This window comes from Heterocephalus glaber, unplaced genomic scaffold (genome assembly GCF_053883595.1).
Source record: "Heterocephalus glaber isolate CG9 unplaced genomic scaffold, H.glaber_assembly_v1.0 deba00001428, whole genome shotgun sequence".
NCBI lineage: Eukaryota > Metazoa > Chordata > Mammalia > Rodentia > Bathyergidae > Heterocephalus > Heterocephalus glaber.
This window is the reverse complement of record NW_028258293.1, coordinates 33,522,358-33,535,304: the sequence shown is the minus strand read 5'-3', so window position 1 is coordinate 33,535,304 and position 12,947 is coordinate 33,522,358. Positions and strand designations below refer to the sequence as shown.

Below are 12,947 nucleotides of genomic sequence, written 5' to 3'. Positions count from 1 at the left end.
CTGATGGCATTATTAGTTGAACAGCGATGATGATGATTGCTGAAAATCAGCCAGATAGTAAAAGAGGTGAAGCTGTGTCATGTGTTAGGATCCTTACAGGAAGCAGAATTCACCCCAGATGGTTTAGATGAACAGACTTTAATGAAGAGACAGAGGTGTGGCAAGTTCAGGGAGCCAGCCAAGTTGCTGGGATGCCTGGGGTCTGCAGCAGCAGGAAACTAGTGCACCTGTGTATCTGGACAGGTGAGGACAGAGAAAGGTACTAGCAGAGCCCAGTACAAGGTGGAGACCTTGAAGAGGACCATCTGGAGAGAGGTGGTATGGTCAGAGGCCGACAGAGTAGGAGAGAGGAGGGAAGACACGCTCTGACCTCCTTTCTGCTCCCCTCCTGTCCCCTGTCTCCTTTCAGCTCCCCCTCCTAAACCCAACAAACAATGAATGCAGAGGCAGGTGCAGTGATATGAAAGAGGACAGGGATCTGAGACGTGGTGGGTAGGCAGCTCTGTGGGGAGGAAATGGAATGTGTGCATCTGGAACAGGCACTTTGAGGGGACAGTTTGTTCTGCAGCAGGGAGAGGAAAGAGAGGGAGAGTCAGGAGAGTTAGGAGAGTTATCTACAGCATCCTGGAATCTCATACTTGTGGGTTCTATGGGTAGTGGGGAAGCAAGAAGTTGGCAGGTGTCTTAGTCCATTTTCTGTTACTAGAGAATACCACAGTCTGAGTAATTTATAAAGAAAAAAATGTATTTCTCAGCTCTAAAGTCTAGAAAGCCCCAAAACAAGGTGCTGGCACGCGGTGAGTACTGGCTCCATCAATACATGGCAGAAGGCATCCCCTGGCAAACTCAGGTATTGCTTCTCCTTCTAAAGCCACTAATCCATCACAGGGGCCCACCCTCATGACTTCATCTCACCCTAACTGCTTCCTAAAGGCCCCACCTCCAAATACTGTCAACAAACAAATTTGAGGATAGGTTTCCAACTTTTGGCGGACACACTCACATCATAGCAATGGGCCAGAAAAGAGCAAACATGTTTCAGCATGGCTATGTGCCACGTGCTTCTGTCCCCACACCCAGGGATGGGGGAACATAAGCAAGTGGTTCAGTGAGATGGTCCAAACGGAGAACCTTCATTTTGGCTAAGAAACTGAAATTCATCCTAATTGCTCAGCAGAGTAGACAGAAGGGCATAAGCAGGTCAAGGGCATGACCCGGGCTGGGCAGTCCCATCTCGAGATTATATCTACCTACCCAGTTCAACTTTCTTAGTCAGAGCCCTAGCTCTACCAGGCAAAAGCTGTGACCCCAGCAGGATATTTAACCTCACAATTTCTCACCTGTAATTTGCAGATAATCATAATGTGCAGATGACAAGATTGGCATGGAGTTTAAAAAACTGCGTATAATACCAGCCAAAAGTAAATACAATAGGGCTGGGGATTTAGCTCAGTGGTTTCGCCGCCTGCTGTGCAAGCACAAGGACCCGAGTTCGATCCCTGGTACCAAAAAAAAATAACTAAATACGATAAACATTAGCTACAATAAAAGTATATTAGCTGTTATCATTAGCACTCTTTTTGTGAGTTATTAGTGAGTATAATGATTAACATTTATTGAGTGCTTATTATGATCAGCATTGTTGAGTTAGAAGGGAGGGCAGGGGGCACAGATGCAGCAGTTGCCGTAAAACCTCATCTAAATCAAACCACAACAGTACTTTGGGTCAAAAGCCAGTACCGTGTCATGATATCAGTCTAGAGAGTTATCAGCCTTTAAACAAAATGAAAGTGAATGAAATAGGAAAGTTCAGAATGCATTAACTTTTGTGAATCTTGTGTTTCCATATTATATGGATAAACAACACGCACTCACATACATCTATGTGTGCATTAGATCACAATGTAAGATGTTTTCCTAACTATGAATTGCACTCAAGAAAGCCTTTAAGATCCTGCAGGAGAAGGCGTTATCACCTGCTTCCGCGTGGCTCTGCCTCTCATACATTCAGGACCATCATCATGCCAGCTGATGTCAGGGTCCTGAGAACTGAGACACCAGAGCACAGAGCCATGGCTCAGAGTACCAGTCATGGTTTAATTTCTGTGTATCCTAGATCAAATCTCCAGCCCAATTTCTAGGGATATTTTGAGAATTGGGAATCAAAAAAGCCATCCATCCCTCTTCACTGGCTCTATGTACAATTGTAGCATATCTACTAATGCCACCATTTTACCACATGGCCATAGGCAGGAGACTATATGGCCACAGGTCACTGTGGTTTCATCTACCATATATACTATGGAATAAAACAGTTGTCTAATATGCTTCATGGTTACTATGAGGCACCAATAAAACCACAAGTATTTGCACTCCTTAAAAAATGTGGAGAGAGGGCTGGGGATTTAGCTCAGTGGTTCCACCGCCTGCCTCGCAAGTCCAAGGTCTCAAGTTTGATCCCTGGTACCAAAAAAAAAAAATGTGGAGATCTAGGCAAGGGGAAGTCTCCAGTATACACTTGGGCTCCATAAGTCCCAGAGACATCCCTCAGTAACCCCAGACCTTTCCCTTGCAGAGTGATGTGGTTGCCATTTGAGGGGGTCTGAAGGGCTCTTTAACAAGGCAGAGTTTTTGCACTGGAGCCAAACTAAAACCCACCCTGGAGAGGGCCTGTGAGTTGTTCGGAGGGAAGAAATTGTCTTCAGGTCAAAGGGGTGCCTCAGATGTCCATGATTGCAGCCAGAACCACTAGTTCTCAGGTCAAATCTGCCCCACAGGTGTGTTTCATTTGGCCTACAAAACATTTTTCTCTCATTTTTTAAAAAAGATAACATTTAAAAATCATACACTTTACATCTAAATGCAAATTTCCAGCACATCCTAAAAATTCATGAGACCACACACACACACACACACACACACTGAATGGGCAGCACTGAGAGGCCACAGCTGCCAGAGCCCCAGCCACTGAGCCCCCGCATCCACTCCATCCATCAGCCCTGCTGTGGTGCTGTTTCTCTAATCAGACAGTAAAGAGTAAAGCAAAGGAATGTTTTGTACACCTGTGTCGATCTGAAACATGGAACAATGGAAAGCCAGAACTGAGAAGGTGTATGTTTCCAGAAAAATAAGACACCTTGTTTATCTTTTGAAGGATACACTGCTTTCCTCCTGTACTTAAGTGCTGGCCCAGTAGGGGGTTGTGTTTGCTACCTCAAGCTAAAGGAAGACATACGAAAGAGAATCAGGTGCTATTGCAGCTAAAAACTCCAAAGTGTCAGTCTAGGGCAAGAGGGATACAGCAAGGCCACTGAGGCGCTTCCCTGCCCCTCCACAGTCAGACACCGTAGCAACACTGGCCGAATGGGACAAGCTCAGTGCTTCCAGATGTTGGTGGTGGCACTGCTGAGGCTGTGGGTCTGCGATGACAAGCTGGAGGGATGTTGGGGGTCTCGGGGAGACAGAATAGAACAGGGAAAACAGAACCAAACAGACCCGGATTCCAAGTGTTATTTGCTACTAAGTGACCTCAAAGGAGGTTTTGAACCCATTTTCTCACCTGTCAGATAGCCATAGTGAGCTAGTTGATTAAATGCACTCTGGGTGGCTGAGGCAGGAGGATATCAAGTTTGACCCCAGTCTAGGCAACTTAGTAACTTAGTGAAAACCTGTTTCCAAAGGAAAAAAAAAGAAAAAAAAAAAAATATATATATATATAATGGGCCCCTGACTTATGATCTCCATCAGTTCCCAAGGGCTGGTTGTAATTCAACTTAGTTGTCAGTAAATACAGCTGAGATCTGGATGTTTATCTGGGTACAGGCTATAGATAACAAGAGGCAGATTAATCTTCCATTAACCTAATTAACCCAAGTTGTTCATATGTCAGTCTGGTCAGAATTTGAGGGTCTGCTATATGTATGTAAGTATGTATGGAAAAAAGGAAAAGTACTTGGTGCCTACTATTCACCCAGTCTGCTGTGTCTTAGGAGCAAGCAAAACCTGTGAGGCATCTGCTCTCAGGGCACTTACCTACTAGTGGGGAGAGACCAACAAGAAGCAAATAATCATATAAAAATTGAGCTGGGATAAGCATGGTTATACCTTGGTTGTTTATCCCTTGGCTTATTTCCAATAAAGGCTGAAGTCAGTAATAACGTCTGGGGACATATGACAATTTATTGAGCTAATATAGGCAACCCAGTACCTGCATATAGCCATTCATTTTACAAATTCCCAAGGAGCCCTGAGAGTTCTGGGTCAAGCCCTGTCCTCACTGGGATATGATGGAACAAACTAGGAGAGCTCCTGGCTCCAGTATTTCTAAATAGCATGCCTTCTGGCCTTGGTCGTCAGCTCCCTTGACAGCCAGCCCTGGAGAACATCTCGGGCAGCCTCTCGCTGGAAGGCTGAGTAGCAAAGACAGGGTTCCTCATTAGAGGCCTGGGTGGTAGTGCTCTCTGCCACCGACTGGCCAGGTGTTGGAGTGGTGACTTGGCCTCTGCAGCCTCATCCTTCACCCGTTTTGCTGCTATGGTGAATCCAAGCCCCAGTGTGGACCCTGGCATTGCCTTTGCCTGCTGATGACCACCGCTTACCCCTTTCTTTGTTTCTGGCTCCAGACCACTTGACCCTGAGTGCACCGAGGACCCAATTGGTGGATGTGGAAGAGCTCAGGCCAGAGGCCATGGATGTGAAGGAGAGGAAGCCGTACCGCTCGCTCACCCGGCGCCGTGACGCAGAGCGCCGCTATACCAGCTCGTCTGCAGACAGCGAGGAGGGCAAAGCACCCCAGAAGTCATATAGCTCCAGTGAGACCCTGAAGGCCTACGACCAAGATGCCCGCGTTGCCTATGGCAGCCGCGTCAAGGATGTGGTGCCGCAGGAGGCCGAGGAATTCTGCCATGCAGGTGAGAGAGGGAGGCTGGGCTGCAGGTCCAGCACAGGTGAGCTGCATGTGCACAGGGGAGCTGGAATGCAAGTGGAGGTGCCAGGGTGAAACTAAGTGTTGCTATTTTGGCACATGGTAAAAGCCTGCACTGTAGTTCTCTTTTGGTTCGTATCCTCACCCGACCCCTTAGCATAGATGAGACAGCTAGGAGCTGGGCTCCAGTCTGACGGCCAGAATCAAGCTCTCCTCCGAGGCACAGGTCAGATGGATATGAACAGTCTCCCTACTGCGGTGACCTGTGAGTACCCAATGAGGAGATATGTCTAAGCAGCAAGAACGATTAACACCAAGTAAGTGCTGAATACACATTAGTCCTCCGATTTGATATTTGTTCATTCAACAAGCCTATCTTAGAATCTTCTTTGTGTCAAGCCCTACATTACCTGGGGAGGAAGACGCCTCCTGGGATGGTTAGAACTTAAAACTTAGTCACTGGGAGGAGAGGCTGTTCTGACTCCTGGCTCCCTGTCCTTCACTCCATATATCCACTGGTCACCAAGGCCTATTCATCCTTTCCCAAAATGCCTTTCAAATCCATCCCTCTTCTTCATTCCTCTGCCACTTCCCTGTCCTGGCCACTCTCATTTCTCTTGAGGGATTAACCATAATACTCCTTCTTGCCCAAAGCTGTCCCTCTTGAGCCATTCTCTGCACTACATGAGAATGAAGCTTGGGAGGACTCCATATGCCTGACACTGAGCTTCTGAACTTGGCATTGAGGAGCCTTAACAGAACCATTGCTGACTTTCCCAATGGTGCCGAACCTACGGCACACGTTCCACAATGGGCTGTTTGTATCATTGAAAGCTCTAAAAGGTTTGTTATCTCTGTCCTAGGCCATTCTGCCCTCTGCCTTTCCTTACCCTACTGTTCATGGCCCATCCCACACCCACAGTAAGAGATGTCTCTAACTCTGGTACTTCAGGGATTCCTGTTTTTCTGCCTCAGCAAGAGCCTTGGGGCTTGGTGGATGACCACCAATCCCTTACAGTGAGTGCAGCTCACCCTAATAATGCCCTGCCCTGCTCCTCTCCACAGACAGTGTCAGTGGAGCCCTTGGCTATGTCATTTATATACATTTCATAGTGTTACTTAATCCTTACAACAGCCCCAGCCTGACTCATTTGCCCAAGATCACAGAAGTAAGAGAAGCAGGTCATGCATAAAGCTACTTCATAGATAGACCACATTGATAGACCATTTCATTCTGGATTCTCAGTTCACTGGGCCGCATACAAGCACGGTCACAGCAAATGGCCAAGGACATCTTGGCCTATCTATTAGTTGTACTACTGTCCATTCTTGTCTCTTCATGTTCTTGGAGATGAACATGAAATGTGTGTGTATCTTGTGATATTCTCATTCCCACCCTCCCACAGGCTTGGATCCATGAGCAAGCTGCCTCTTAGGCTCGAAACATGAGGGCCTCTCAGCTCTTTCTCCGCTTGTGGTTAGGAGCTCAGGTTCTGACATCAAACAGATCTGGATTTGAATTTTGGCTCTGCCATTGTCATGACCTTTAGCTTCTTCACCTGTACAAAGGGATAATAATACCTAGTATTAGGGAAATCATGAGGATTGATGAAAATTATAAATAATGCACTTGATACCAGTGCCTGGAACAGAACAAATGCTTCATAAATGCTACTATCACAGTGGCATTTCATAAATGCAAATACATCATAAATGCTACTCTGAGTTTTGGTAAGAATATCTCAAAGCTTTCCTCCAGCTCTTTCCTGTATATGCTTGACATGGCTCAACCAGCCCTTGGTTTAGATGCAGCACTAGCACATGAGGCTCAGGAAGGGAGCGCTCTCTGGTCTGTGTAAATCAAAATAAGAAGTGTTCTCATTTCAAATATGGGCATATGCATAGTGGTTTACAAATGACCACCCTGCATCATCAAAACTCCCATAAAGGTAGCAAGTCATATATTATCACCCCATTTGAAGTCAAAAACATTGAAACTTGGAGGATCACCAATTTCAGATTGCACAGCTAGATGCTGTGTGAGGTGAGATGTCAACCTATGTCCTAGGCTTTCAGGAAAGAGGCTGAAAAGTCACAAAGCAAACAAACCATGAGGACTTCTCACACATGATGAAATACATCTCCCACACTCACATATGAGAGGGGATGCCTCCCTCAGCAGACTTGCTTAACCCTTAAAGTTGTCCCTGACCATTTCTCTCATCCCAAGATGTCTCAGCTCTCTGATACTGACTTGTTGCCAATTCTGGCTGCTTAAGTGAGTGTGGAGGGCAAACCATATGGAAATCAATGCAGCCCAGGCTGTTTATGGCAAATAAATTTGACTTTTCACTGTATGTAGCAGTCGTTCTTCGTAACACGTGAGTGGCCTCTCTTGAGAGGGTAGGCTCAGCAGAACACAGGTATAGGCTGGGGTGGAAAGTAGGACAGGAGTGTAAAGTATGATCAGGGAGCAGCCAGGGAATGGGATGTGCAGACAGGGTGGGAAGGCAACTGAGGGATTTAAGGTCCAATTTGGAGTTTTCTTTTTCTTAAAAGGAGAGCAAAATAAGAGGGCAGATTGGAGTATGGCACACAGGGGTGATATTCAAAATGTGTAACATCTGGTCTGGTCCAGATCCAGCCAGTCAGAATGTCCCTGGCCACAAACAGAGCCCAGAAGCCCCTCCTGTGTGGGGCCTGCAGGCATTAACCATTTGTTTAATAACTGGATCTTGGGAGACTGCGGGAAGGGTTTAAGGAAGGGTCTGTAGTAGCCAGTGCAGAGTCTGGGAGGCAGTGGGGGTCTTGGATACCAGCTATAGTATTTACCCACCAGTATGGAAGTATTTCACTGCTTTAACCTCAAGCCAAAGCTGTCAGCTTGAACCACCCGGGGAGCAGGAGCAGGCTCAGGGTTACCTCCTCCCACCACCAGAACCTGCTCAGCAGCTTCCGAGGCAGCAGGGTCCCATTTGGTTTCTCCTCCCCAGGAAAAGGATGGGAGGTCTCCCCTTATCCATGCTCCAAAGTACCACCTGTTTGTGTGTTTATTAAACTGACCTTTAAGGGCACCTACTCTGTAGCCTGGGTGAGCAGTATGTGACACAGAGGTGTCTAAACCACTCAGGGAACACAGGGTTATTGGTAAGAGTGAAACGCAGTTATATGCCATCTCTGCTGGTTCCCTTCTGCCTTCTAGCAGCCCCTCTCCCTTTCTTCTTCAGGCTCACCTGTCCGGTGCAGTCCCATCCCTGGTAGTGAAATGCCTCTAAAGCTTAGGCATCCGTCTCTTCTTTCTTCTCTGTCTCCACATTCACTGTCATCTGCAAACCTCTTCTCTGACCTCCCTACCAAGCTGTTGTACCTCTTGCCTTTGTGCTCCCAGAACACTCTTTGTGGATCTCCTCTCTTTGAACTTCACCCCTAAATCAGGTGCCTGGTTGTGTCTCCCCAGTTGACTTAGGGCTCTGTAAAGGCAGTCACCGCACAGCGCTCATTGCTACATTCACTAAAGGCTCAGGGTTGGCTTGCATTGGTTTACAAGTGGGTGCCACTTGGTTATAAGTCCACCTCCCCAGATCATCAGTTTAACTGCAATAGGACCCCCACAGCCTTCATATACTCCCTCTTCCTTATCCCCAACATACTCCTGGGAATAGTAGAAACTGAGAGAAACTGCCCCTGAATAGACATTGAAGTAACATGCAAGAGTAATAAAGGACGCTGTGTTTCCTATGAAGGCTGTATTTCCTCTGTCACTCATTTGTCCTTTGTCACTACTTCCTTTGTCCTAACCCCTAGACAAAGTGCTCTTACCCACATCTTCCCTAGTATTATGCTTTAGATCTAAAATGTCCCCCAAGAATCTCTCACATATGTGTAAGGTGACTGAATCACAGGGGCACCATACTCATCGGTGGATTCATTCATTGATGAACTCGGCAGCTGAATGTGATGTTAGAAGGTGGGGCCTGGTTGGAGGTGGGTCACTGGGGGTGACCTGAAAGGGTGTATTCCTGTCCCCAGCTCCTCTTCTCCCTCTGCATCCTGGCTGCTGTAGGATGAGCACCTTTCCTCCACCGTGCCTCCCCTTTGCATGTGGTTTCTGCCTTGGAGCCAACCAACAATGCACTAAATCCTCTGAATTTCATGAGCCAAAATAAACTTATCCTCATTTAAACTGTGGGTGTTGGTTACTTTGTCCCAGTGACAGGAAACTAAGAAATAGTCCCAGCCTCAATCCTGGGCACCGCCAGACTTTCTGGAGCCCTCAAGAGACCTACTTCTACTAACTCCCCATCACAACCCTGCCTACCGCTTTTCCCCAAAAAACAAGACCTGATCAGAAAATACTTAGCCTTGAAAACTAGAGATCAAAAATGCCAACCCCAACCCGCCTATCCTTGCCCTACCTGCTGCCACTATTTTTTTGCTCAGGGGCCACTCTGTAAGGCAGGTAAGGCAAGGATAGGCAGGTTGGGGCTGGCATTTTTGATCTCTAGTTTTCAAGGCTGAGTATTTTCTAGCTAGGCTTATTTTAGGGGAAACAGTATGAGGAAGCAGCACACACAGCCTATCTCTGTGCCCAAGGCCAACTTCTCTCTGACACCATCTTCTTGCCTCGTGCTCAGGACCCTCCTAACCTGGCCAGAAGGGAACTTCTGGTTCCACGGCATCATGTAGGTCTCGTGGACTAGGCTTTTGCCCTGCTCTGGAATTGCTAACAAGTCCTCCTCAGCAGAGGACCCTAAAGCCCTCTGTATAATTTAACAGATGTGTATTGAGTCTCTTCTGAATACTGGATTTTGTTCTAAGCATGGGCTTTAGACCTGGTGCCTGCCCTTGTGGGGGTCATCTCCAGCAGAAGAGACAGACCTTCCCACTGCATGGTAGGACCGGGGCAAGACTAAAAGGGAACTGGGAGAAAGCAGGAATGAAGTCCACACAGGTAGAGGTACAGAGGGGCACTTGGCAGAGCAGGGGACACTTGATCAGTTTTTAAAGATACAGCATATCTTGGGCTGTGGGTTACTCAAAAATGGAGTGCTTGGTGCTTGCCTCCAATGCATGAGATCCTGGGTTCAAACCCCATACCACATAAACAGATAAAGAGAGAGAGAGAGAGAGAGAGAGAGAGAGAGAGAGAGAGAGAGAGAGAGAGAGAGAGAGAGAGAGAGAGAGAAAGGGGCAGGGGGAGAAAAGAAAAATACAGAGCATCCTGGTGGGTAAGAAGCAGAAAGAGCCCAACAGGCGGAAGTCCCTTGAGCCAAGGCATGGGCATGAGCACTGAATGCCACAGTGAGCTCAAAAAACAGCAGTGAGACCTGGGTAAGGACACTAACGGCACTCTTCCTGTGTCTCCTTATAGGAGCCAACTTCACCCTCCGTGAGCTGGGGCTGGGCGAGGTGACTCCCCCTCATGGAACCCTCTACCGGAGAGACGTCGGCCTCCCCCACTGCGGCTACTCCTTGGGCGCCAGCTCCGATGCCGACCTGGAAGCCGACACTGTACTGTCTCCGGAGCACCCAGTGCGGCTGTGGGGCCGGAGCACGAGGTCGGGGCGCAGCTCCTGCCTCTCCAGCCGGGCCAACTCCAATCTCACACTCACGGACACTGAGCACGAGAACACCGAGACCGGTGAGTGGCCCACTTGGCCTGTGCCAGCACCTGGATTGGGAGGCTGAGGTTTTAATTGCAATATTGATTTCTGCTCTATGGTCTGGGGCTCTGGCGAAAGTGGTGAAAAATTACTTTGCTCTCAGCGGTCAAAAGTCATGGCCTCTTCCACAATTAGGTGAAGTCCCCACCCATCAATGACATAATCAGAGACTGGGCCACTGCTCTTTCTGTCCAGATTAGGGAAGTGCCTAAGGGGCTGGGTTATTGTGGACAAGGCACCTGTGGCAGAGCAGGGGGCGGGCGCGAGATGAGGGTAACCCCTCCCCCACAGCCTGTCCTCTGTCTAGTGCGCATGCCCAGCCCTGCCTGACTCCTGCTCCTGGAGTCTCCAGACTCCAAGTGCTCCAGGTCCTGGGTTATCCCCAGGGATTTTGTCCCATCCTAGTATTGTATGTTGATCACAGGATGGTTTACAATGAAAAACTGTCACTTTGGGGTAACTTGGAACTTGCGCTTTAGAGGAGATATTGCTCAAAGGCTACAAAGTTTCAGCTAAGTTTTTAGGATCTTACTGCACAGTCAGTATGGGCTGAGTATCACTTAATCCTAAAGACCTGGGGCTAGAAAATTGGAGTTATTCAGACTTGATAATATTTTTGTAGATTTTACTGGTTGAGCATTCCTAATCTAGAAATCTGAACAAAATCTCTGAAATCTAACATAATGCTCAAAAGTTTCAGATTTTCAGGTTACAGATGCTCAGTCTTTAGTAATGTATATTTCAAAATGCTAAATGAGTAGAATTTATTCTCACCACACAAAAAGATAAGTATGTGAGGTAATAGACACGTTGATTAGCTTGATTCAATCATTCCATAATGTATGTATCCATACACCAAAGCATAATAATGTACCCCACAAATATATACAATTACTACTTGTCAAAGAAAGATACTTTTAAAAGAGAGATAAAAAATTAATTTTAAGAAGTAAAAACGTGAGGTTTGGGTCTGGTTTCCCCATGACCTCATGAAGTACTAGCAACAGACTCCTAGTTCTTTCTGGGCCCAGAGATGTCATGAGAGGAAAGGGGGTGACTAGTGTACCGGCCTCCTTCTCGTGGTAGAAGGAGGGCACCCAGTTCCAGAATTTTCCTCCTTCTTTTTGGGACCTGTTGGCATGTCTTGCTTGGAGGGACTCTTGAGTTAGTCACCATCTTGCATGGAGCTGACCGCTCAAGAATCTCACTTTCTGCCATGCTTTAGTTCCCCCTCCAACCTCTGGACACAGTCCAGCAAGCACTGAGGAGGATCCTGCTGGATCTGGCATTGAAGGCTTGGGAAAAATGCCAGAACCCCAAAACAGACTTGCCAATGGGGCAGGTTTTTGTTTCTGGGAAGCCTGATAGGGGGGTCTGCAGGTGCTCTGGAGCCACCAGAGGGCTGTGGGGTGGGCACTGTGAACTAGATCAACCAGAGCCAGCCCGATACCAATGCCTCCTTCTGGCTTCCAGCCCCAAGTACAGGAACCACTGCTGCCTGGGATTTCAAGGGCAGGGCAGGGTGCAGGTCAGAGCTGAGCACTTGGAGAAGTTAATCTCTGAAAAGGAGGCTCCATCTGGGCTGTGTAAAACCAAGTCCTAGATTAGGAATAAGGCAGGTGACCAAACACGGTCAGGATCAGGTTAGGAACTTTACTCTCAAAAATCCAGGTGCAGCAGAAATTCCAAAACTGTACCTGCCACCCAAGGATTCAGATGTTTCCCAAAGAGGCTGCATAATTGCTGGAGCATGGGAGAGAGGCAGGTCCCGGGCATTAGTTTGGCAGTGTCTCCCTCCGTGACCCTCAGCCAGCCCTGGGAGGGGGATAGTGATCTCAGCCCCTGAGAAGCTTCCTCTCCACAGTAAAGAAGGAGCCACATACTCTCCTTACCTGGGCTCGAACTGAGCCAGCAGCCCGGCCTCTCCTCACCCACATTGAACCAGAGCACCAAACCGAAGGGTGGCAGAAGGACTGGCACAGAGAAAATGGGGTCAGGTTAGAGGACAGGAAATCCCAATTCCATCCCTGGCCTGGGATGTGGCATTGAGAGACTTGCATCCTTTCTCTGGATCTCAGTTTCCCAATTTATAGAATAGTTTCTGTTCTATAAATGAAATCGGCAACCCCTATGTTATAAGAATGTTGATGGTTTTTCAACTTGAAGGGGAAAAGTGTCTGTAGTAAGGTAAGGAAGAAACAGTGGGTTAAACATATTTAAACCTGTTTCTCTACTGTAGGACTTCTCAGAGCCTTTAAGATGTTTATGTGCATGCTAATGACAGATTACCAAAGAAGGACATATGCAGTATTCCTCAAACCTGAGAACCCTTGATTCTCAAAGCATCTGAAGGAACCAGT

General features: G+C 47.5%; 1 protein-coding gene across 32 annotated transcripts in view; it reads left to right on the top strand.

The window, feature by feature from the left end:
- Positions 1–12,947, top strand: part of Tenm4 (teneurin transmembrane protein 4) — a 2,854,999-nt gene that overhangs the window by 2,460,378 nt on the left and 381,674 nt on the right. For all 32 annotated transcript variants that reach the window (XM_087211381.1, XM_087211391.1, XM_087211392.1 and 29 more), the window contains 2 exons: positions 4,623–4,910; positions 10,296–10,565. In XM_087211381.1, the coding sequence (XP_087067507.1) occupies positions 4,623–4,910; positions 10,296–10,565 (558 nt within the window). The remainder of the gene's footprint in view (positions 1–4,622; positions 4,911–10,295; positions 10,566–12,947) is intronic.